The sequence below is a fragment of the Leguminivora glycinivorella genome, chromosome 3 (assembly GCF_023078275.1).
Source record: "Leguminivora glycinivorella isolate SPB_JAAS2020 chromosome 3, LegGlyc_1.1, whole genome shotgun sequence".
Lineage (NCBI taxonomy): Eukaryota > Metazoa > Arthropoda > Insecta > Lepidoptera > Tortricidae > Leguminivora > Leguminivora glycinivorella.
In genome coordinates this window covers 16643189-16669407 of record NC_062973.1, presented here as the reverse complement: position 1 = coordinate 16669407, position 26219 = coordinate 16643189, and the positions used below count along the sequence as shown (strand labels likewise).

At 36.6% G+C, this 26219-nt stretch overlaps 1 protein-coding gene across 1 annotated transcript; it reads left to right on the top strand.

The window, feature by feature from the left end:
• The first annotated feature begins 3170 nt into the window (after positions 1-3170).
• Positions 3171-24790, top strand: LOC125242678 (cytochrome P450 4V2-like). Its single transcript, XM_048151533.1, has 10 exons — positions 3171-3391; positions 6229-6318; positions 7058-7168; positions 8345-8530; positions 9726-9922; positions 22725-22779; positions 23029-23224; positions 23683-23834; positions 23943-24122; positions 24421-24790. Exons 1-10 carry the CDS (start codon positions 3232-3234, stop codon positions 24606-24608), a joined length of 1515 nt encoding a protein of 504 aa, XP_048007490.1. The 5' UTR covers positions 3171-3231; the 3' UTR covers positions 24609-24790.
• Positions 24791-26219: the final 1429 nt, after the last annotated feature.

Sequence of the window (26219 nt, the reverse complement as noted above, 5' to 3'; positions counted from 1 at the left end):
TTTTCGGAAATAATCACTCCTAAAGGAAAAAAAAGTGCGTCCCCCCTCTAACTTTTGAACCATATGTTTAAAAAATATGAAAAAAATCACAAAAGTAGAACTTTATAAATACTTTCTAGGAAAATTGTTTTGAACTTGATAGGTTCAGTAGTTTTTGAGAAAAATACGAAAAACTACGGAACCCTACACTGAGCGTGGCCCGACACGCTCTTGGCCGGTTTTTTTAAATAGTTATCTCATAATGCATGTAGGTAATGTCCGTTCTTAATTGTATCTTAAAAGCTCTATAGGTATTACTGTAAAACAATACAGTAAAAATAATTTTGTTATCCTATGAAAGTTTAAAAAGAACGAAAGAATTTTATTTGCGACTGATTATTTTAGTAAAATTTACTTGTTACCTGGTAAAAATGTTGATTTCTAAGCTTTCAACTTTTGGTTTATTAATCGTGAAGCAAAATACCGTAATATTTCTCATATTATGCTGAAAACATACAAGAAAAGTTACTATTTGGGTACTTTTAATCCTCAAGGCCAATCCGGCCGGATCCGGCCAGATTGGATATCAGACCGGATTGCAATCCCTACCTGTAGCCTATGGACAAGATATACTCAGCGTTCGCTAAGTGCTCTGCGGGTCCAATACACGATGCGTTTAGGGTGCTGTTGCGGCTGCCGCGGTACTGTAGTGCGTCCGGTATGTTTGCTGACGCTAGTGTTGATGGATTTCATGCCACACTTCGCAAGCGTTGTGCCGCGATGCTCGGCAGGGTCCGGGGTAGCCGCCACAGCCTCTAACTGTAGTAGCCAGTCGATGGGACAGTTGCCTTTTGAGGCATTGGTGCTCCATGCATGTGAGCCAAATAAATAAATTTAATTTAATATAACTTAATTTAATTGAATATAACTATAATTTAATATTATATAATGTAATGTATTGTAAATTGTTAATTGTAAATTTTATTTTATTTAATATTTAATGTAATACGATATGGATTTTAATTGTCCGAAATAAATGAATTTTATTTTTTTATTTTATTTTATAACCAGAGATCGGACAAATTTGCGACATTCTTAGTGACTACGTCATTTTAATGACTTTTAGTATGAGATGACGCACAAAAATCCGATCTCTGATTATAACAGATAAACAATACGTTAAATAAACAAGGGTACACCTACTGTAATATATTATCCCTTTGGCCTTGACATTAAGAGTCCGGGTACTGTAATAGTTATGAAAGAATGTTAAAACGTCACTAGGAGTCACGTTCACGGTCGGAATGCCTGAACAAAGTTATAAACAAATGCTCATCTAAGTACGTGTTCACATTATCCGATCCGATATCGGATGTAAGGCCGATGTCATAGATATTAAAGGCGCCATCTTTGACATCCTACATCCGATATCGTATGGGATAATGTGCACAAAAAAATATATCTTAATTCTTAAAACATCGTACCTACAGTTTAGTCTCTCTCTCTCTCTCCATTCCGTTACCCTTATTTCATACAAAGTGATAAAAAAATAATTACTTACCTACGGAATCCAAACTAAAATTTTGAGACCGATTTTATCTCCTAGGTGTTATAATCGAATGAAATTATATTTTGGTACCTATTTCATGAAATTACATCACGGAACAATCGTGTTGACCTTTGGGAGGCATGCACGGAACCGGAGTTTACCGACCAGTATAACTAGGGAAAACTTATTAGGAGAGCCGACCCCAAATAAAAATGGCCAGAAGAAGAGAGAGACTTTATCCTCTTGTAATGAGGATTACAAATATACAGCTAAGTAACAGTGTTGCCGATGGTAGATGCAGCATGAGAGTATAGGGAATCTAAAATGAACCGGGTAATGTTACCTGGGTGAAAGCGAGAACTACGTACTGTGGGGTCTGTGGGCTATTGGATAAGAAACCAGTATACAATTTGGGCCCACACAAATAGCTACATCTAAAGATCAAAAGCAACACGATGTGAGAGGCTGTGGGATGTAGAAATTGGATAAAAGTGATACCGGACACAAAAAACCGAACGCTTGCCTATAGTTGGGTCCAACCAAAGTGACGACTAGTGGCCCATTTCTCGAAGCTACAAGTTACAATTTACAAGGGGTAGTCAATGTCTAATATGACAAGTTAGAAAGAGACTTGCGCTTAATAACTTTCAGTTTTGAGAAAGGGGTCCCAGCCAACGCTTGAGTTCGAGTTATCAGTTTCCCATTGTCTTTCACGAAGCGAGCCGAGACATATCGACATTGTTTTATGTGGGTTTACTACTTGCATTATCTCGGCTCTCAAACAACTCGCCACGAACTGGCCTGACTGATTTGACTGATCTAATTGCACTGGATAGTAATATTTGTTTTATTAAAAACAACATCTGGATAAATTTTTTTTTTTTATAAATGTTATTTCGACGACCGGTCTGGCTCAGTCGGTAGTGACCCTGTCTGCTAAGCCGCGGTCCTGGGTTCGAATCCCGGTAAGGGCATTTATTTGTGTGATGAGCACAGATATTTGTTCCTGAGTCATGGATGTTTTCTATGTATATAAGTATGTATTTATCTATTTAAGTATGTATATCGTCGCTTAGCACCCATAGTACAAGCTTTGCTTAGTTTGGGGCTAAGTTGATCTGTGTAAGGTGTCCCCAATATTTATTATTATTTATTATTAAAGAATACGAAATGCTTTTTAAATCAGATATTTACTCGATTGAGTTATCGGGAAAAGGAAAAACAAAAAGTGAAGGAATTTTTAAAATAGATGTGTGCCATGTCATGAAGGTCTGCAAGAGCATTTTTAAGCAAAGAAATAGTCTCTTCAAAATCCAACGAAGAAAAATCTTAACTTTTGAACCCTCCAATAAATATGAAAATACTTCTAAATGAAAAAGTAAAGTTTAGTAAAAACTTTTACTGAAAACTACATCAAAAATGATCCTTTCTAAGTCATCGCAAAGTTTTCCCTACATAGACTTTTTAGAGAAGCTAAAATTGTAGTTGTGGTCACTTCGTTTTCGTAGTCCACCTTGCAAATCAGAGGCAGTTTTTAACAACAACTTTGCCCCCAACCTTGCCGATCCATATATTAATTAGTACCTACTAGGCGCTTGTATTTAAACAATGCGCGATGTAATATAACCGCAGTTCACGCTGTTTTTTTTACCAAGTGCCGAGTCTATATAGGATCTAGTGACGGAAGTGGTTACGCTGGGACAATGTTTTGGTCGCTGTTATTGGTTGCTGTGATATCAGGTGTTGTGTACTACAGATGGCAGCGGCGGATAATTTACAAGATCAAAAGGGAGCTACCCGCTAGTGGTTACATGCACCCTATTATTGGGCATACTATTCTGATGAAGAATTCTGATGCTAGTAGTAAGTTTGGTCGTACTTTCGTCATAATTTTTCTCTCCTTTTTAGGGTTTTATATCTTTCACTTGCTCGTAAAATAAGTGATTCTGATTAAACAAAAAATTTGCCCCCCTGCAAAACGGATGAGTATGGCATTCAAAACTATATTTATTTTATACTAGCTTTTGCCCGCGGCTTCACTCACGTTAAATTCGAAAATTGCGGAATGCTTCATACCAACTTCCACCCCCATTAAACGAAATTGGGGGGTTAGCAAGAGACAAAAAGTAGCCTATGTCACTCTCCATCCTTTCAAAGACGGACAAACATACAGACACACACACTTTCCCATTTATAGTATTAGTATGGATGCTGAAATATCATCCATCGAACAATCTAATTTTAATTAATTTTTAAAATTTGTACTAAACTACATTTACAAAAATGTTCAAATGGGAAGTAAAAAATGCACTGAAAATGTAACTCAAAGAAGTATAAATTTATAAATATTTATATCATATTTTTTTGGTTTAGGCTCAAGTTGTAGTGAATTAAAATATCAAAAATTAACTGTCCAAAGTCTGACATTTTAACAGAGAAAAAAAATATGGGGATAAAAAAGCCTGAACAATAATTATAAGCGTAAACCCCCAACAAGTGCCATTGTGAGTGTCTAAGGGCCACTTGCACCAACGAAAATGGAGGGTTAACCCACCATTTTATATGGAATTTGACAGTTGACAGCCCATCTAACCCTGAGTTAAGTGGTTGGTGCAAGTGGGCCTAAGAAAAAGTGCAATTGGCAGTGTCAAATGGAAGTGGAAGTGCAGAATTTATTTTTCTGTATAAAATACGTTATTATGCGATATTTCCTGTAAAACGCATTCACTGTCTTTTGAAATTTTCATCTCATTTCCGGACAACACAACACTTAAGTAGGTAAAAACAAAAGTATCGTGAGAATTTGTATGCAAGAAAAATAAAAAATAGGAAATCTGCGCCAAAGAATGATTCCGCTATTAGGAAAACTTATAAAAACATAATAAAGAAGAATCCACGAAATAATTAAGATAGTAGATAGTTACAGTTATAAAAAGGTACGTTGCCCGGCGGAGGCGACGACTCGCTTGACATAGACATAGACATCATTTATTGGTAATAACATATTACAGGTCACAATTGGTACTTATTTCTACATATCTTATAGGGGATCATCCACATATTACGTCACACCAAATTTCAGGTTTTTGGACCCCTCCCCCCTATGTCACGCTTTTTTGTATCCCTTTAACAGGGATTGTCACATTTAGTATGACCCCCCCCTACACTGTGACGTAATATATGGATGACGCCTAGGTATCTACTGTACAATTATTGCATCAATTAAATATTAAATTTATTATTATTACATATTACATTATTCTTACTACACGTATCTATTTTGGAGCTCCCAGAGGATATCCAAAGTCAACAAACAGGTTTCAAGAAAAGATCAGCGAGGATGCGACCAGTAAAACAGTTAAAGTTGCACATCGAGCATATCGTATTCGTATTACAATTACTCCACCACCAAAAGATAATTGACTAATCCTTCCTTTCTATGTCAATACTCCTACCAACAGGAAATGTTCGTGAATATTTCAAATATCCTCATTTGTGTAAATCAAGTGGTTTCAATACTGATTATCTTTCATCTTGCAAATGTGAAAATATATTTAGTGCTTAATAGTAGAAAAATCCTACCGACTGCGCCAGCTCGCATTAGAGCTGTTAGCCAATTGTTAAGTAAAACAGTTACAAGATTTATTTTACTTTATACCAAACAGATTTCGTAGAAAATCATGAAATTAATGTTATGCTAAATGGCTTAGGGCCTCCGCTAGCTGGCGCGGACGCCCGCCGCGTTCGCACGCTCGCGGGTGAAGGTGAAGTGAAGTCCATCGCATGCGCCCGCGCCATTTAGCGCTATTCATACAATTTATTATTATGTACTTAGAAGTTAGACGGGCGTGCGTTCTGGGTAATCCGCGTCAGATAGCGGAGGCCCTTAAAACTAGCACGAGATCCAAAACAAGTGTAATTACTCAGCATGTTTTACAAATCAGCGGAAATATCTGGAATACTTATGCTACAAAAAAAGTGCTGTTTTTGTAGTGAATTTTGCTTTTCAAGTACAGCAGGCGCCTAAAGTGGATAGAATAAAATATTGTTCGTTGCTTGCGTCGGACACCACAGTATACGTTGACGAAATCATTCAAACCGTGACTTTGGTGTTGCCGCAGCAATTACAAAAGAAATCCTATACTGACAACTTCTTGACACTAGTTTAAAATTTATAATATTTTATCACGTATTGTTTAATGCTAAAACATTTAACAACATTAAAAATACATAATTTTTACGCATCTACTACCATACCTACGTCACATGCATAGAAATTCGTTAGTTCGTGCTCTGCATGTAGCTTACTGTAGGTACCTTATATAAGTATAAATAAATATTATAGAACATTCTTACACAGATTGACTGAGGCCCACGGTAAGCTCAAGAAGGCTTGTGTTGTGGGTACTCAGACAACGATATACATAATATATAAATACTTATACACATAGAAAACATCCATGACTCAGGAACAAATATCTGTGCTCATCACACAAATAAATGCCCTTACCGGGATTCGAACCTGGGACCGCGGCGCAGCAGGCAGGGTCACTACCGACTGCGCCAGACCGGTCGTCAAAAAAAGTATGTACGTGTTTTCTATGTATTTTTATAAACTTTAAAAATGCCGCCTCTCAGGCATTTTATTTTTAATAAATGTAAATTAATATAGTATTAAATAAGTATCTTCTATATTTCAGAGACGGGAGTTTGGTTTAAAACTCTAGGTAAACTGGCCATTCTAAATGGCGGCGTTACATCATGTTGGAACGTGAACAAGCTTTATATAAGTAAGTTTTATACTTTTATTAACAGGTTTTTTTATAACTTGTCGTGTATATGTTTGTGCGGGTTGAATCTTGCAAATTAATGATCACCTAGACACCTACCCTACTTCCCTCTTCAGATTTTTTAACACGTGCTTATGTTAATTCGGATGACAAAGCAATATTTTGATGACACAGATCATGTATTATCCTTAGGAAGTCTTACTGTAAAACAAAACATACTTAATTTTTGTAGGGAATGAATCAAATTATTTTATTAATTTTTTTTTTTTATTCGTTTTTTTTAAAGTAGTAACTGAAATAGATACCATAAACTGAAATAGATACCATACACTAAAGAAAAAGCGATCAAGCCCACTGGTTGCGAAGCCGGGAATCAAACCCGGGTCTCCAGCTAACGCGGCTGACGTGCTAAAACCGTTACACCACCCCGACCGCCGAGGTACCCGTCGAAATTTCTCTAGTGTATGTTATCTCTGAAGGCTAGGCGCCTTTGACCAACTCTAAGGGCTTCGCCACCAGTGGGCTTGATCGCTTTTTCTTTAGTGTATGGTATCTATTTCAGTTTATAGGTACTTAATTGTGTTAGCGGTTTTTAAATGTCGCCATGAGTGTTAGTAGCTTGTACCTACAACTTTTTTTTACTAAAAATGTATCTATAACGAACTTTAACTCTGGAATAAGTACATAAATAATAGGTAAAATCATCTAAAAAATTAAATACGTAATATTAACTCTACAGTTGTTGCGGATCCGGACACTTCCGAAGTCATATTGAAGCATTCCATGGAGAAAGGCTACGTGACTCAATTCATTCGCACAGTAATTGGGAACGGCAGCATATTTGCTCCAGGTAAACAAAATTCATTTTCACCACACCAACTGGTAAAGGCTCTCTTTGCTATTCGAAAACAGATAGCAAAATTGCATTTTATCCACAAGAGTGCAAAGTAATTTCATACAAATTTTAACTTGTAACCCTTAAATGCATGGTGATGTATATATGCATCATATATAATTTGTGACTCAATATGTAGCTATCCAAAATCACATTTATAGCTTAATTATTATTCAGTATTTATTATTATTTAGTAAATAATTAAATAAATTAAATAATATTATGATTTACTATTTATTATTTAAAGATAAAGATGAAATGGCGGAAAAGTGCGAAAAAACAGGATGATGGCGATTTATAGTATGTGATTTAGGCAGATTTTTTCGGAGTTAGTAATTAGTTTATGTTTAAACATTTTTTCATGGGGGTTTCACAAATAGTCTACCTTTCTAATAGTAGTCAAACTTTACAAATAAAACTTACCAATAATTATATATTTATATAAATAAGTTTTGGCCTATTTAACTTCTAACACTGATTTAGTATTAAAATCGATATTAAATATTTTTTTATTATTTTTCCCAGAGTCAGAAAACCATTGTCTATCACATATATTAATATCTCGTTTAAAGAAAAATTCATGCATTTAAGGGTTAAGCTAGATTTACCTGTAAATGATGATTTTGAATCATAAATATTGAATAAATTGATGTTATTGTTTATAATTGTTTAATAGTCAGTATTTTGTTCGTGTTGGTGTGGTAAACAATTTTGAGTTTCATTCGGTGGCAAAGTTTGTTTAACCTTGGTGCCTTGAAACCCTCACAACACTCAAGATTCTCTACTCTACTCGTGGTTCAATATTTGAATCTTTCGTTTGCTCGGGTATCAATGTTGGCACGTGCGGTTAAACAACAACTTTTCCCCCTTGTAAAACAAATAACTATTATTGCACACCATACACATTTTGTAACGATAATCTCATTCTGAATTGATGAACCTCTCGTAAGTGAAATTACCAAAAACTGGCCAGCGTCCAATAACTGACCACCATATACTAAAAAGGAATTCTCTTAACATATGGCCAATTAATGTTGTTTTTCAAATATACTTAATACATACTTGAGAGTACATTTTTATGGAAGGGCCTCTAACTAGCAATTTACCCTATCTCTTGTTTATTAATTTCAGTTGACATATGGCGGCCTCGGCGCAAAATTTTAGCTCCAGTCTTTAGTATGAAGAATCTGAACCAATTTGTAAAAGTGTTTAATAAACAAAGCATGATAATGGCTGACATGATGGAGCGGATGGCTGGAGGCGAGGACTTCTCCGTTTGGAGATATTTTAACACTTACACCTTCGATTCCGTTTGTGGTAAGTTCTTAAGTAGGAATAGTAATAGTTTAAAAAGTAAATAATAACCGATGTGAAGGCTTAAAATATCATAATTACATACATAGTTACTTATCTACAATCGAGAATTTTATTTCACATAATTATTTTTAAATTCGGGACTTAATCGCGTATTACCTACATATTAAACTGACCTCCAACATTACAGGGACGGCGTTGTCCCCGTGGTCTCGGAGAAGACTCCCGACCCCGACTCCCCCCAAGTAAAGTCCCGATTTAAAAAATAATTATGTGTAATAATCGTGAAAGTTTAAATCAATTTTATTTAAGTACCTAGTTAGTATTACTTGGGACAGCAAACGCAGCCTTATTTACATATGTATATGCCTTTTAGAAAACTTTGCCTTTTTACCACTAAGTACTAGCCCACTACTAGGCATTTAGGCCTTATTTGGAAAATGGCATGAAAAGGGATAATTACTACACTTTTTAATTTTTTAATGAGGTGTATCAAGTTATTTAGCCTTTAGATGTATGTTGACGCTGTATGAAAATATAAAATTAGGTAGTTATAAATACCTATATATAAAACTTAATACCTATAACAATATTATATTTATTTTTAAATACTTTTCAGCTTAAATAATTAACATACAATTGTTTGATTGTCCTCGAGTGAGTACAGCCAGCAAAAGTACCTTCGTTTAGTACTCGTGCATAAAAATGTATACGGGGTTCTAACTAACTATTTCATCGTCAGCCCTGTATGTAGGTACCTACTCGTATAGGTATCACTTAATAAAAAAATTAACAGTTACTTCAAATCAAGGATGATTTATGTAGGATTTTCAATCTTCATACTGAGAATCGTACCTCAATTTTTTAGCGCCGAACTACACTGATGGTGCCTGCAAATTTATTTTTTCAAAATGTGTATTGACGTGATATCATGATACTTATTAAAATAAATATACATGTCATTTTCTTATAAATTAAAAATAAAAACATGCAAACTTATTTGGAGAAAATATGATTTTGGCCATTTCGACACTGCGAAACAGTACCGTCTAGTTTTAAGCCTAAAAGGCCCGTACATTTCAGGGGTACGTTTTTTGTATGGGCTTTGTCAGTCCAGTATTAAATCGTCGAAGCTACGTGTAATACTTATCAAACAACAAAAATATTTTTTTGATAAATTATAATATTATCTTTATAGAGACAACTTTGGGCATTGCCTTGAACAGTCAAAAGAACCCAGAGCACCGTTTTCTCCTCGCTTTCGACTGGTTGTCGCAAGAGGTGGCCAAGAGGATGACGTCTCCGTGGCTGTATCCGGACTTCGTCTACCAGCACCTGCCGAGGTACAAGGAGTTTGTCTACCACAGACAGAACATACATAGCTTTGTTGACGAGGTACTATTATTTACTTAATCTAACGTACGTGTGGGAGTTACTATGGAAAGGTACCATTTCGCAGGTAATTCGTAGCTCTAAAAAGTAGGCGTAACTTTTTTATCACATGGCAATACGAGTATTAAGGACATAATGGCAATACCTATAACATAATATATTTCCCATAAATATTACGCACTTTGGTCATAATTTTTTCTGTCGTATGATACATGAAATAGGCTAGTTTCCTATATACTTAAAATAAAATAATTTATGCAGTGCACGAAATAAAGCACCACATAATTAGTAGAAAAATATGGACAGTAGTTATGTTTAAACATAATTTCTATTTGATGTCAAAGAGAAAGATATACAGTAAATGAATTGACCGTGTCGTCACACCTCAGTATTTCATAGTAATTCCGATTAGCAAATCGTTTTGTAAACAGTTCTTAAAAAGAAGCTGATTTGACTAGTAGGAAACTAGCCTATTCAAATGGGTACCATTTCACGATTTAGTCGATAACTAAAGTTAAGGTATGTTGGAGTGGAACATGTAGGTATTTAACTAATTATTAGAAGCACCTCTGTCAAGTACGACGCCAATTTATTTTTTAGTCACTGAATCGAAAGATTTTTCGGGGATGTATTTTTTTCAATTCCATTTCATATGTACCTATATCGTGAAATTTATGAACCACAAAACTTTTTCTTTATTTTACGCTATTGTTTTGATAAAAACTAACTACGATAAGTAGATGGATACAATTCCTAAGTCAATAAGTAGTAAAAGAATAATAAATATCTATCGATGTAAGAAAACTCTTGATCGTTTTTTAACTGATTAGCACTAATGATGGAACCAGCTGAAATAAGTACCTATATAATTAGTTAATTACACCCAGCGCTGGCCCGTGCACTCGATCAGGGTAGAGCGAGTTTGAGTTTCAGCGCCCTTGCGAAGAAGTTTCACGACGTAAAAAAATCGCAAGCGTAGCGAGCGCGAAATTTTTTTCATAGTAATTCCGTAATTAATAGTCTGTATACAGACTATTTATGGATTTCATCATACAGAGTACGAAAGGGACAAGGGTTGAACTGTCTCAGTCGTACCCTAGTAACGTTACGTGGGGCAACGTGGATATCATCATGTACATAAAATAACAAACAAAATTGAGTACTATTAGTGGCCAAGTCAGGAAAGCAGATTTGAAAACGCGAGCGCTGCCAGCGCGGAATTTATCCTAAGTAACGTTCTAAAACAGAACTGACAAATAGTAAGCACGAGCGAAGCGAGCGCGATTTTTTTTCCTATTGACGCAATTTATTAAAACCAACAACTCCGTATAGACAGATAAAGTCTAAGAAAAAAACGTACCTCAGTACCATACAGAAAAAGGTACGGTGGCCTAGATGGCATTACACCTTTGGGGTACGCTCAGCTAGATGGCGCTAATATTAATATTTGACATTTTAAAACATATCAAGCTAAGAATATGGGCCAAATTGTCAAAACTGAGGTTCAAAAGTTTTAAGCCTGTGTCAAGCGATGGCAGTCAATGCTGGTCAATGCACTGTAATTACACATTTTAAAACTTCGACAATAACTCTCTATAATACTCGATCCTCTTTGATTAAAATTCAATCCGCTAGCGGGGAAGCAGCGAGTTTCCAAACTTTGATCAACTGCAGAGCTGCGGTCTTTGGCATATTTTGGGGTATTTTGACTTCACAGGGCGCCTATGATCCCGACTTTTAGGCCTTATATTTCGCCATCAGTATTATTTTTATGATACTAAGAGTTATAACTAAGATATTAACTACGAACTCGATCGTCACCGTCGGGATGCCCATTTGGGTATTTTGCCACTAAGTGCCCATCGAGATCTTAGTCCTTTGAAGTTCGCTCATCATCTCCTGTGACTTACAAAATTGCGCCTCTCTGAGACGTTTTGCGCCTTTGGCTTTATGAGGATAGACTACATTTTTGTATTTGGATAACGACGTAACTTTCTCGTTCGGCCGCACAACAATGTGATTCGTCAAGGGCCAGAATCCTCCTTTACGGCGCCCTAGCAACAGCACCCTTATGATTGTTGGTATATGTTGGCAATGCGGTGCAACTTTCCACTTAATCTAAATTACAAATCTAGATTTTCAATAGCTGGATTAATTCCCGACTCATCTCGAAATTTTGTGATAAATATGTGCGCGCCCACACAATGTATAATTTTTTTGTATGGATTTTTCCACATTCTCGATTTTGGCGCTCCCTTACCATGTGGCGCCTAGAGCGGCCGCTCCACTCGCTTTACCCTTAATCCGGCCCTGATTACACCGCTTGAAAAGAAATGCCTAAAATTATTATTACCAAATATTGTGATTCAACAAATCAAACATTTTAAACAAAAAATAAAGGCCTAGTTACCACTAGTTCGTAAAAAAATTTTTACGATGAAAGTATTATACCTCCGTCAAAAAAAATGTCTGTACCTAAATCGTAGTCATATATATGAAAACGATTTAGGTTACTACAGACAGACATAAGTTACTCAAATAAACTAATGTATTTATTTGTAGCGGGGCCTACGGGGGGCTTGAGGTACCTATTATCTGTGGGGTGCCTAACATGTCGTGAAATGGTATAGTACCCTGACTACCAAACTTTGTCGCACAGGAACTATTTAGCGATTCCACAATAATGGATGTAACTTTGAAAAGTCTGAAACAAAGATCGTGAAATGGTACCTTTTACTAAACACTTCCACACTTTTTATTAGTATACAGTGTGTAAATTTTTAAATTTAATACGGGCAAACAATTAAACCAGACGTGTTATTTATTCGTTTAATAACTGTAATGATTATTTAAGAAGTTTTTTTAAAGTAACACTTCTGACAACTAGCAGTAAGTACAATGTCTCGTGTGTTACTTTACATTGCTTGCTAAAGGAATCTCATAAAATATACTTATTAGCGAACATTTTAACCACCGTTAAATATTTTACATGTTCGCCCGTAATAAATTTACACATTAGGTATATTATGTATTGTAAGGCAGTGTTGGCCGAACGTCAATGCAATTAACTATTAAAAATTAACCATTGAAAACGTTAATTGCCATTAACCATTGACAATTGACGGAAAATTAATTGTTAATTGCAATTAACACCAATTGCCATTAACGTTAATGCATTTCGAAAAATTAACAATTGAAAAGGATTAATGGCTAATCGCTACACAAACCATTAAAAATTAAATTAATTGCTAATGTAAATTGAAAGTGTCATTGACAATTAACAATTAACGAAAATAAAATGTGTAATTTTAAAAAGACGAAACGTATAATAGTTTTAAGTAGGTAGGTATTTATTTTGAGATTTCTATACTGCTCTTCGTGAACCCTAGTTGTGGTTGTACCTAGTGGAACTCAGGTTTAGTGCAATATAAAAACAAGCCGTTTTCGTCATCCAACTCGCCTTGATGAGTATTTGGGTGAACAGTACCCAAGATAGAGCTGAAGCTGAACCCTGACTGCACATAGGGGAACATCAGCTCTATCTTGGGTACTGCTCACTCAAGTACTCATCAAGACGAGTCTGATGACGAAAACTGCGTTTGCCTATATTGCACCAAACCCGAGTTCCCTTAGGTACAGCCAGGGTTGAGCATCAGCTCTATCTTACGAGTAGGTACTGCTCACCCAAGTACTCATCAAGACGAGTCGGATGACGAAAACAGCGTGTGTCTATGTCGCGCCAAACCTGAGTTCCTCTAGGCACTGCCAGGGTTTAGGACGGGTCATTCTGCTGGGCCTTATTGACTCACAGAAGTTTGTTTTCATATGATTTATAATTTTTAAATACTTTAAATAAAATAGTAGTATCATGAAAAAAATAAATTAATTGCATTAAACATAATTGCAAATGAAATCAATGATCATTATTTTTTTTTATTAACTTTAATTGCATTAATCAGACAATTGCATTGACAATCAGTGGCATTAAACTTCGCAAAATTCAATGGCCATTACATTTAATTGCAATTACCATTAATGCAATTGATTAATTGCGAAATCAATGGCCAATGCAATTGATTAATGGTTAATGGCAATTGACGATTACGGCCAACACTGTTCTAATGTCCTGGGCTACCTTCTTTCTTGACAACAAGTTTTCTTAGATATTTACACGTCGACATCAGTTCAGGTCAATAAGGGTAAGAGTGTTCATAAGGCGAAGTATGTCTGGCCTTAAACCAATGATAATTGTAACAACTAAATGTAAAGACAGGATGTCTTTATACTTAGCTTTACACGTAAGAAAGAATAATGTCTGAAAAATCAAAATCCATTCTCTATGTTGAGGTATTCCTTAATTTTAGACTAAATTATATAAAAACATGATTTCATCATACTTTATTTTACCTATACTAATAAGCAGAGATCGGAAAAATTTGCGTCATTTCTCGCAATAATGTGGACATGTCTCCAAAATTAATCAAATAATTAATCATTTAATTAATTTCTTACTTGACATATAATTTGATTCCTTGTCAATAAATACAAAAGTTTGTTAAAGTATAGATTTATTAAAAAAAGTAATCAGATTTTTTTCCAAATTTTCAGCAGTCAGCCTATTTCTTTTTACATCAAAAACATACTTAAGTGCTGAAAAACTCCGATCGCAAATCACTGATTTTAATGGGGCAAACTTATTATTATTTATTTATTTATTTAATTATTATAATAAAAGGTAACAATGGTATAAAATATATACAGTGCTCCACAAAACTAAGTTATAAGTTTGACTGTGGAGTCAAGAAATCAAATAATTCTAAGGTTAACAATCAGATATCATCAAAATTCACATTTGAGAAACATTAAAATAACATAAACATAAATGCAGGAAGACGATCCCTTATAGAGTTTCTAAGAGATACTTTTTTAGCCATCTTTTGAAGGTATTTTTGTTTTGTTCCTGTGTTATGTCACTTGGCAATGAGTTCAGTAAGTAGGGTATGCGTTTTTTAAGTGTCCTATCACCGTAGTAATTCGACACTCTAGGAACTACATATTTGCCTGCTGATACGGCTCTGGTGTTATGGCTATGGTTAACTTGTTCAATAAGGTCTTGATTGCCATGGTTCCTCAAAGCTAACATATATTTAAGCTTTAATGACACAGGTAAAATTTTGCATGTTTTGAATAATTGTTTGTAATCTTTTTTGCAATTGTTTCTGACTTTTTTGCTAACAAGTAGTTTGAGGAAACGGGTTTGTATTGACTCTAGTTTTTCTATATTCGTTTTAAAGGTGAGGCCATAGCAGTCAAGACCGTAGCTTATGATGGAGTCTATTAATAGTTATTTGTTATACAAGGGGGCAAAGTTGTATTTTAACGCCGAGTGTGGAATTGAAAAACGAGCAAGTGAAAGGATTCTATAGTTGAACCACGAGCGAAGCGAGTGGTTCGAGAATAGAATCCTGAACTTGCGAGTTTTTTAACACACGAGAAGTAAAATACATTTGCACCCGAGTGTAACACAAAACTTTTCCCCTCACTGTAGCGAGGAAACTACAACGCAAAAAATGCGTTTATCACTGCTTCCAGTAGTTCCACAGGTGGTAAATCATCTTTATTACTAGATTCACCTACATTTATCAATTTTAAAGCAGTTAATTTGACTTTATTCAAGGTCAAATTACTTTACCCACTAGTGGATAAAATGCGTTTTTACCCGCTGGTATTAAAGGACAAAACACGTGTTTCCGAGCTAGTGAGGGGAAAAGAATTATAAATGCATTTTAACGTGCGAATAGGGGTTTTATGACTAAGATGATAAAATTTACTTAATAAAATTCTTAATTTGCTACAAATGAGATCTACATGGCACGTCCAGGAGAAGTTTTCGTCAATTTTCATGCCTAGGTATGTTACGCTCTTTACTCTTTCTATAGGTTGACAGTTACAAGCTATCAATCTATTATGAAAGCAATTAAAACTATGTGTGAAAATGGATGGAGTAACGTTTGAAGGTATCAGGTAAGGAGAATGTATTAGTATTAGTTTAGTCTTTTCGGCGTTTAATACAATACCATTGTCGTGAGACCACTTGACGACGGCATCAACGTCCTCCTGAACGAGTCGGCATGTTTGTTCGAGGTCGGTGCCGGCGCGTAGCGCGCACAGGTCGTCCGCAAACATGTGCGCAGAGCAGTGGCGCAGTACTCCGCAAAGGCTGTTGACATGCATCAGATAGCAGAGGGGCCCACAGACCGAGCCCTGCGGCACTCCGCAGCGGACAGCCTGCTCGTCGCTTAGCGTCGACCCGACTTTCACGCGGAAGGACCGCGCGGTGAGGTAGTCGCGAAACCATTGGTTCAGCGGCCGTCCCACCCCGCACTCTTCCATAGCTTGTAACAAAGTATCAGTCTCTAATGTGTCAAAAGCCTTTTTAAAATCGAAGAATATAGCTATTACAAATTGTTTTTCTGCCAAGTAGTTATTTATTTCATCAGTAAAAGTTGCCAATAGTGTGTTTGTACTCTTTTGTTTCTGGAATCCATGTTGATTACTGTTTAAGATTCGGTGAGTGTGCAGATAATTACTAATTTGGTTAGTGATGCATTTCTCTATAATTTTGTCGACGCTAGACAGTATAGAAATAGGTCTATAATTAGAATAATTACTGTAACTTCCTTTCTTATTTATGGGACGTACTATAGCTTGTTTAAGATGTGCTGGAAATTTTTGTTGTTTTACAGAAGAGTTGATTAGTTTGGCTAATAGTGGGCTTATATTATTTACTACTGTTTTTAGGTCGGACATGCGTATGAGATCGCTACCTGGGGATTTATTAATATCCATGTTTTTAATTATACGGTGAACGTAATCACTAGATACAGGTTGCCATCTCATGCACATATTTGACTTCTGAACATAATTTTCTCTTATCATCCATTTATTATTGCAAGAGTGTTTTATATTTTCTATCTCTACTGTCAACGTGCTTCCAAATTTATCACAAATTTCTTTTACATTTATTTCATCCATATTGGTCAGTATTGTATTATCCAGTGACTGTTTCTCCTTCCCCATCATTATGTTTATCCTGTCCCATATCTTTTTAATATTTTTGTTACATGATATTATGCTGTTTTTATCATATTCGTTTTTACTTTTTAGAATGGCTTTATTACATTTATTACGGTACCTAGTAAATATAAGTCGTTTTGACATATCTTTTGGGTCATTACTCCAAATTTGAAATAATCTGTCACGTTCAGTAATCATTTTCTTTAGGTTTGAGTTTATCCAAAATTTATTGTTTCTATTCGTTTTCCTATTAACCTGCGTTTTATAACACTCTTTATAAATATTTTGGAACAGTTCTTTAATGCCGTTGTAAAGTTTGATGGGACAGTCTATTGACATAAGTGTGCTAAAATCTATTGATAGTAATTTTTCTCTTACTAGTCTATTATCTAGCACAAGGCGTGTCGCCGCGGCGGCGTCGGCGTCGCTTCTGCGCGGAGCGGGCGCGGCCGCGGACGCGCTTTGCCCACCGTCGCCACCGTGATCGTGAGTGTGTCTCCACTTCACTGCAACCGATACATAATAGTGATCTGATAGTTTATGTTCAATGACTGCTGAGTTTATCGATGCTAGTGGTGCTCTTACATATATATGATCTAAGCAGGATTCTACTAGATTTCCCATTAAGATTTCTCTTCGGGTCACTTGGGATATGCATCTTGTAAAGCCATATTCACATAAGATATTTTCGTACGTAGTGGTAATCGTATCGTTCATTTTTAATAAATTGATGTTTAAGTCTCCACAAAGGACTGCTTTTGTGTTTTGAGGAATGTTAATGAGTACATTTCGAAGTTCTGAAAAAAATTGTTTTAATTTATTTTGTTGGTTTATTCTAGGTGGTCTATATATGGCTATAACAATAACAGGCTGTGAGCAGTCGCTAAGTGTGATGGAGACGCACTCGGCTGCGCGCATGGCGGCGGCGGCGGCCTGCAGCGGCGCGCACGGGCGCACCAGCAGCGAGGCGCGCGAGTACACGAGCACTCCGCCCCCGCTTCGCCCCGCACGAATATAACTGTTTATATTGTATCCATTAATTTTGTATAAGTTAAGCAGGTTAAAATTTATGTTCGGTTCAGTTATGACAATAACATCTAAATCGTCTAAATGATTATTTAAAGTGACAAGTAAATCGTAAAAATTTTTCTTTAGTGACCGTATGTTAACATGTAACAAGTGAAAGTCGTTCTTATCAGTTAGAGTATAGAACCAGCTATCTAAACTACTATAAGTGGCCGTCTTACCTGCGGAGTTTGTTATTATATCAGTAATATCATTTGTACGGTTCATTGTTATAAGTAAAAGTCATTATCTATTAAAAATAAAATAAAAACCTTACTTCTAGAAATCGAAATCACTTTCCTTTTAACAGGTTGCTTATTTCTGTTTCAGCTCGGATCCATATAGCCTTGTCATCTTCCGTTTTTTTCACCAAAACTTTCCCGTTGGACACCCAGATAAATTTAAATATTCCGAATAGTTTGTGTTTAGTATTCCACAGCAGGGCTCGCGTTGTCGGTGTCAGATCTTCATTAATGAATATCTTTGTCTTCAGCGCGCCTCCGGTGATCGTGTTACTGGTGATGTTCTTAAGCATGCGTTTTTTCGCCAGCCAAGTGTCGCGGGTTTCCGTGCCAGTCTTTTTAAAGCCGACTGTAATTGGTGCGTGCTTGTCATCTGGTTTTCTCGACGGTCTTCGCTTAACCCATTCTATATCCTCGGTATTGACATGTAGTATGTTGCTTATTTTGTTGACAATCTCTTTGGTATTTTCCTCAGACGACTGTTCTACGCCTACTATTTCTATGTTATTCTGGCGAGTCGACTGTTCATAGTCATGAATTTTTTGCTCTAAAGCTATATTACATTTTTCTAGATGTACTCACTTATTGGTTATAGCTGTTAGATTTTTTTCAAGGGAGTTAATTTTGTCTTTCGATTCTTCATGTTCAAACACAAGAGAGTCATATTTGTCGGAAAGCAGACTCATGCTCGCTTTAATTTCATCTAGTTGTTTTTTAAAGGATGGTATCATACTTACTTTTCTCTGAATATCCTTGAGAATATTGTTGTTGTTTTGCTCCTCATCACCTTGTTCGTCCGTGTCTGAGCCCCCTTCGTCGCAGTTATTACAATAAATGCGGTTCTTTCCGGCTTTGAGGTCGGCGGCCAAACCTTTAACGCATGCCCTGTGAAAATTTCCATGACATCCCTGGCAAAGGAAGTGCGATCCCTTTTTTGACAGCACTTTCCTACATTTATGACATTCCATTATATGTTTATCCCTTGAAATTTCACTGAAAAACACACTTATTCCTGTTATATATAATAATAATTTAATAATTTCAAAAATTTTCAACATTCGCGTGACACTGTCACTGTCACTTAAGTAGTTTTATAGGAATATTATTTATTCCAGTATAATTCAGAGTTTATTTTCTGTTCTAAGTTGTGGGCGATAACCTCAAAATCGGGATTTCTGTCAAGGACGGCTTTCATTTTAGTTTGCAAACGCTTACCTATTTCTCCTGGTATACTGTCCAGATTATTTATTATATTTTTTATTTTACTAAAAGTCTATTTAGCACGCCTAACGAAGACATTTAACTGTCCGTCGGCGGAAATAATTCGTGTATAGGCGAATTTTGGCATAGTTGTAGGGAATGGTGTTCTAATCCACATACTCAAAGTACTGATGGGTAGGGGAGGAGCTAACGGGTGGAGGGGGGTGTAAAGGTCCCTTTTTTTAGTTTTTCGCGAATAACTCTTAAACTGTGGCACATAGCAAAAAATGTTCTGAAACACAAGTAATCTTCATAAAATTCTCTACAAAAAAGTCTTATACACTTTTTATCTGGGACCAATCGTTCATGAGATATGGAAGGGAAAAGATGGACAATAAAGGAATAAACTCATTTGTTTATGAACAATACGTTTATTCTTATAGAGACGCGGTAGCGTGTCAAGCCAGGTTCAAGTAACAAAAGTAACAAGCAGCACCGTGTGTAATATTACACGAACCGTTTGGAGCCACATTTGACCCCCTTCTTACTCAAAAACTATTTCACATAAACGTGTTTAATGCAACGTAAAAAGAAACCAACGCGCGTAGTAAAAGTATGAGCTATAAGCGCTCCTCAATAAGCCCGGTACTAGCAGCCCGCCTTAGTGCGTTTTCACATTATCCGATCCGATATCGGATGTCGGAAGGATTTCAAAGGCAAAAATCCAAGACGGTGCCTTAAATGTACGGGATATCGGTCCTATTTCCGATATCGGATCGGATAATGTGAAAACGCACTTATCCCCCGCGCGCGCGCAGCCCTTTATAAGCCACCGCGCGGCCGGCGCTCGCTCATCCCAGTCGTCCTCAAAACGTCGACGTAAGACCGCCCCACAAGGATGGGGCGCGACCAGATACAGCCCTCACAGCGCCCAGCGCGGATGGGGCTACTCACACCCCAGCAGGGGTGTTGAACGACATTACAGCAGCGCTCGCTCAGTTTGTCTCGCACAGCGATCCGATCACATTGTAGCTGACTTGACGAGCAAAGCATCACGACCGCCCAGTATTGCTTTGATGGGATAAATTCATAAATAAAATTCCTAACTATCTTCCGTCTCTACTTCGATGAGAGCTCCGTTAGTGCATGATCCCGAGCATACACCACAGACACTGGAGCAGGCAATTCCTGCTTTTCGGCAGCCGCATCGCACCCCACACCCAGTCTTGCATCGGCAAAATATAGTTTTGAGAATGGAGTCAGGTGCCACTGGATCGTTGGTTGTCACTGGCTTTAATATGCGGGCGGTTCTCAGGGATGACGTTCAGTGCCTGATTTCGGTGCTGATTTTTAATTACTACTTTATTGATACGTCAGTCAATTTACTAAAATCTAGCCTAAATATAAAAAATATTGGTGGTGGAGGCCTCCATTAGAACCTTATAGTTTGTAAGAAATCTGACATTTTAAGATCACCGAAATTATGTATGGGCACTGTAATCAATTTGCCCCACCGAATTCAATTTTTTATACATTATTCCACATTTCAACTTAATTTATAACTTATTATTCAATTTAATGATATTTTTCATTTTAATTCGATGACAGGTCATGTAAAAAGGCTCATAATCGCGCAATTTTACTAAATTTAACATGGTAATATGCTAGTCATTATCGAGTAGAGAATTTTGTACCCACAGAGTGGCTTAATTTGCTTAGAAACATAGTTCTATGTTTTTACAAGGTATATCCTACTATTTAAGTATGAAATATTAGAAAATAATGGACATTTAATCAGTTTACAACGTGGCAGTCGAAGTCGGTGGTCACTTTTTTTGATATCGGTGGTCAAAAAATCCACCGAAACCACTGAAATCAACTCCACTGATATCAAATTTCATAGCTTTTTTGGAGATAACTGCAATAGCATGCATGATACAGAGGAGATGTTATAATGACGTAATAACATACTTTCAAGGATTTGTTAGTACCTTACATAACGACAAATGGATCTAAACTGTGGGAGTAAATTGATCCACCGAATCTTAAAAAACATGGGACCAAACCCAGCGAACGACTGAGAAATCTCCAAAAAGTCCCCTTTATAAAACGGTACTGCATCTCCTCTACACTGAATGGTTAAAACATAGCTAAAACTAACTATATTTGTGCTACTACGTCCCTGATCTACAAATTTGTAAGAGTAATGTCATGTTCAAAAAATTACACCGAAATCAGTCACTAGCCCGGGACACATGGTAAATTTGTCTTTATTCGATGAGTTTAGCTAACATATTATTTTTATACAGAAAATATGATAGGTTAACTAATACCTTATACGTGAATATCTATAAAAACTGCGATCAACAACTCCATTTTGAGTTATGATTTTTTGTTTTGCAAATTCCGAGTGCGGGACACGCCCACCGACGGTCATTTTTCGCATTTAATATTTTATTACTCATATCATACAAATAATAAATAAATAATGTTAAGGTGTACCAATTAGAACAGAGGCTAAAGATTATGCCTGATTTAATTCAGATTTTTAGAACAGTCCGTTCTGACGTTTTTTGCCACGGACACGGAAAAACGCGCCTTCTGAGAAATGCCCATGCCATCGCCTCTTCTAGTTCATCCCCATTCAGTAGGTGGTAAATAAATTGTACGTTAAATACAAAAATATTTGCGAAAAACTAAAAAAGGGACCTTTACACCCCCCTCTACCCGTTAGCTCCTCCCCTACCCATCAGTACTTTGAGTATGTGGATTAGAACACCATTCCCTACAACTATGCCAAAATTCGCCTATACACGAATTATTTCCCGCGAGATAGGCTTAATTGAGTGTGCTAATAGGACAGTATTTGACGACTGTAAATTCTCTATTACAACCAAAATTTTGCTGCCGTTTAGGTAAGATACGTACGTAATTTAGGTACGGCAAATACAACTGTAATTTGACAACTATAAATGTCAAAATATATATGTTAAGAAAAAGTGAATCCACGGAGGTTTTATATCTAGAGAACTAGAAGAACTAGTTTAATAAATCTACACTTTAACAAACTTTTGTATTTATTGACTAGGAATCAAATTATATGTCAAGTAAGAAATTAATTAAACGATTAATTATTTGATTAATTTTGGAGACATGTCCACATTATTGCGAGCAATGACGCAAATTTTTCCGATCTCTACTAATAAGATTTTTATTTGCAGATTATACAAAGGAAACGCAAAGAGCTAGAAGCGATTCAGCGAGGAGAAATGGCACGTAGGTATTGCCTAATCAAATTCATTGAAAAAAAAAAACATATTACCGTTACTCACTCTACTGTGAGTCCTTATATCTGACAGGAAATAGGCATGTGCATTAGTTTGAATCTCCTTGGGGCTCAATAAGTAGTTGTAATTTACCCTTTTGGTTCGAAAAATAAAAGTATTTGCCCCGAACTGAGAACTAGCGGTGCGCCAAAATGATCTAACTACAGAGCAAAATAACAGTTTATAAAACCTGTTACAGCAATCAGCGAAAAGACTTTCTTAGACCTGATGATCGAGTCCTCCGGGCGGCTTCAGCAGAAGTACTCGGATCTGGAGCTGCGCGAGGAGCTGATGGTGATCGTGATGGCCGGCACCGACACCTCCGCCGTTGGCGCCTCCTTCGCCGCCGCCATGCTGGCTCGCCATCCCGAGGTTCAGAACAAACTTCACCATGAGTAAGGCTGCCTAATAATAGCCCAGCAACAGTACTGGTAGACAGAAATACGTAAGGTCGCGCTTAAGAAAAAGTACAAAACATTGTCCTCGTGTCAAGACTAGGTACCCGATTTCCAGTTTAAGTCATTCACCGCTCAACCTCTAAACGTGAATATCGGTGTTGATAAATAACAGTTTTGTCAAACTCGCTCTGGTTGTGCCTATTGTTCCACACTAAAGGCTATACGTACCTAATATTTAACTGAGAGAACGAAGTTTTTGAAAATTCGTAGCGTTTATTAAGATCATAGTACAGTTGATTTTTTTATCTCGATAATACTGGACCCAGAGTCAAATTCATTAATTTAACACAGTTTTTACGATTTGTTTTTGTACTATCTCTAGCTGTATTCAATAATCCCTCAACTCTGCTGCTGCTAAAATTATGATTTCACATTTCCATGATTTTGTTTACCAGGTTAGACATGATATTTGGCGACTCGGACCGTGACTTGACCGTAGAAGATTTACCAAAGCTTCAATATTTGGAGGCAGTTGTCAAAGAAACGTTACGGTTGTATCCTCCCGTACCCGTCACGGCGAGAGAAGTCACCGATAACGTGACATTACGTAAGAACCTTTAGATTGAACTTAATTTAGTTGCACTAATGAATAAAGTATTTCAAGTTTTACACAGAGAGGAGTAATTGAATAACCTTTTTACATTTTATTTTATAGCTTCTGGCATAACCTTAGTGAATGGACTGTCAGTGATACTGAACATCTGGGCGACGCACCACAATCCCAGCTTCTGGGGAGCTGACGCGGAGCAGTTCCGGCCGGAGCGGTTCCTGGAGGGGCCGCTCAAGCACCCGCTGCAGTTCCAGCCCTTCTCGCTGCCCATGAGGAATTGTTTAGGTCAGTTTTCTGTCACAATTTTCTTCGCCGTCTCTCTCTCTCTTTCTCTGCGCCTGTCGCCTAATTTACTGATTCTTATCTGAATGGATTGGCAGTTGCAATCGCCATACGGTAATCATTACCTATTCGTCACATTTTTATTTTTTAAAGTAATAATTAAAAAAACCAAGAGCTGCGGTTTACTGCAAAAAGAGGTACACTTCCTCCGTTCTTGATTAAAAATAACATCCGCTATGCCGTGTGTTAAGTACGGTTACCTATCCGAGTTGTGTTATATATTTGTGCTCATTGTCCCCAGGATCCAACTACGCAATGATGTCGATGAAGACTATGATGGCCAACATGCTCCGCCGCTACAGGATATTGCCTCGAGCCCACATGGACGAGCAGAAACTCAAGGAACCCCTGAAAGTGTCATTCGACATCATGATGAGGGACATGGATAACTATGGAATAAGACTAGAGAAAAGGAAAACACGGAATTGAAATTAATACGATGGGCAGGAAATCCTGCTAAGTATGCCAAAAATCGAAAAGGACTAGAATAGGCGAGACGACTAAAAAAAAACTAAATAGTCCGTCAGTTAGTTTATCAAAGAATTTTAGACACGTATTTTTTATTTTTTCTCGTAAACGAAAAATGACGACGATACAGTGCGTTGAAGTTTCGCGTGACGTCACGCCTAGATACAATAGGGAACTTGACTGTAAGTACTTAAAATAAAATATTTTATACCATGCATGAAATAAAGCATCAGATGAATATAAGAAAAACATGGATAGAAGTTATTTTTAAATCGAATTTTTATTTAATAAGTCAGGTAAAAATATATAAAGTAACTGAGTTGACCGTGCCGTCACTCCATTCGATTTCATATTAATTCCAATATCTGGGCGGTTCTATTTTAATATATCACGTCTTTAGATAAAAAAAACTCTTATAAACAAAAAAAAAGACAAAAAAACAAAAACTTAATTTCTGGCCGGGATTCGAAACCCTGACACCTACGATCTATCTGCGTACATTAGACCGACCTCGTACGACTGAGCTAAGCGGAATCGATGCGCGCGCGGCGAAATTAACGACCATATTTTACGTTTACTAACGCGAAAGAAAAACTCATGAAAACTCGAAAATTCGCGTTTTCCGTGATCTAAGGCTAAGCTAGATCGATTTTTCACCCCCGAAAATCCCCACATAACAAATTTCAGCGAAATCGTTAGAGCGGTTTCCGAGATCGTCGGTCGGTATAAATAAATAAATAAATAAATATACAAGAATTGCTCGTTTAAAAGTATAAGATATTAGCAAGACGTTGAAATTCGCTTTGACAGTTCTTAAATCTTTTTAAGAAGCTGATTTGACTACGAGGCAAGTAGCCTATTCTTACTTAGAAGTGACGTCACAAGCCCCTGGGCTCCAGAACTTTGATGTTTTGGACGATCTAACTGACGGACTAAACAGAATGCCATTTTTTTATGTAGTCGTCATCCCTATAGAGTCTTCGATTTTTCGAGCGACTTGCAATACTATTATTGCATTTAATAAAGCAATGCATTTTCGACGATGAGTTATTTCGTATTCGCAAGGAACAGATGTATTGTGCCTTGCCATACATTGTATTGTAAGTATATTGATTGATCTATGATTAATGATGCCATATTTCCGTAACTGGAGCAGTGGAAAATTTTATAATGGTTGCAATAACATTTGCATAATCTTTTCGAAAACAGTAGAGTGGTAGACTGGTGTCTTAATTTTTTCTCTATGTGTTATGAACTTATGAATGTCATGTATGATGCCATCAGCCATTTTATTTATTTTAGAGTATGTACGGAAAGAGTAGAGTCACGTAAAGTCCCATACATTCCACGACTCTTCTCTTTCCGAACCGACTACTTTTATTATTTATTTTTTTGATGTACACGGTATTTTATAAAATGTATGACGTTTCGTTGTCGTTCACAGCGACAGCGACATTTGAAATAATAACGAAAATATAGGGTCGAGAGTTTATCGTCCATAGAAAATTTTAATTCCGCGCTTTTTTTACTGGCAAGATTTTCTTGACCATCTATAAATACCTACATAACTGA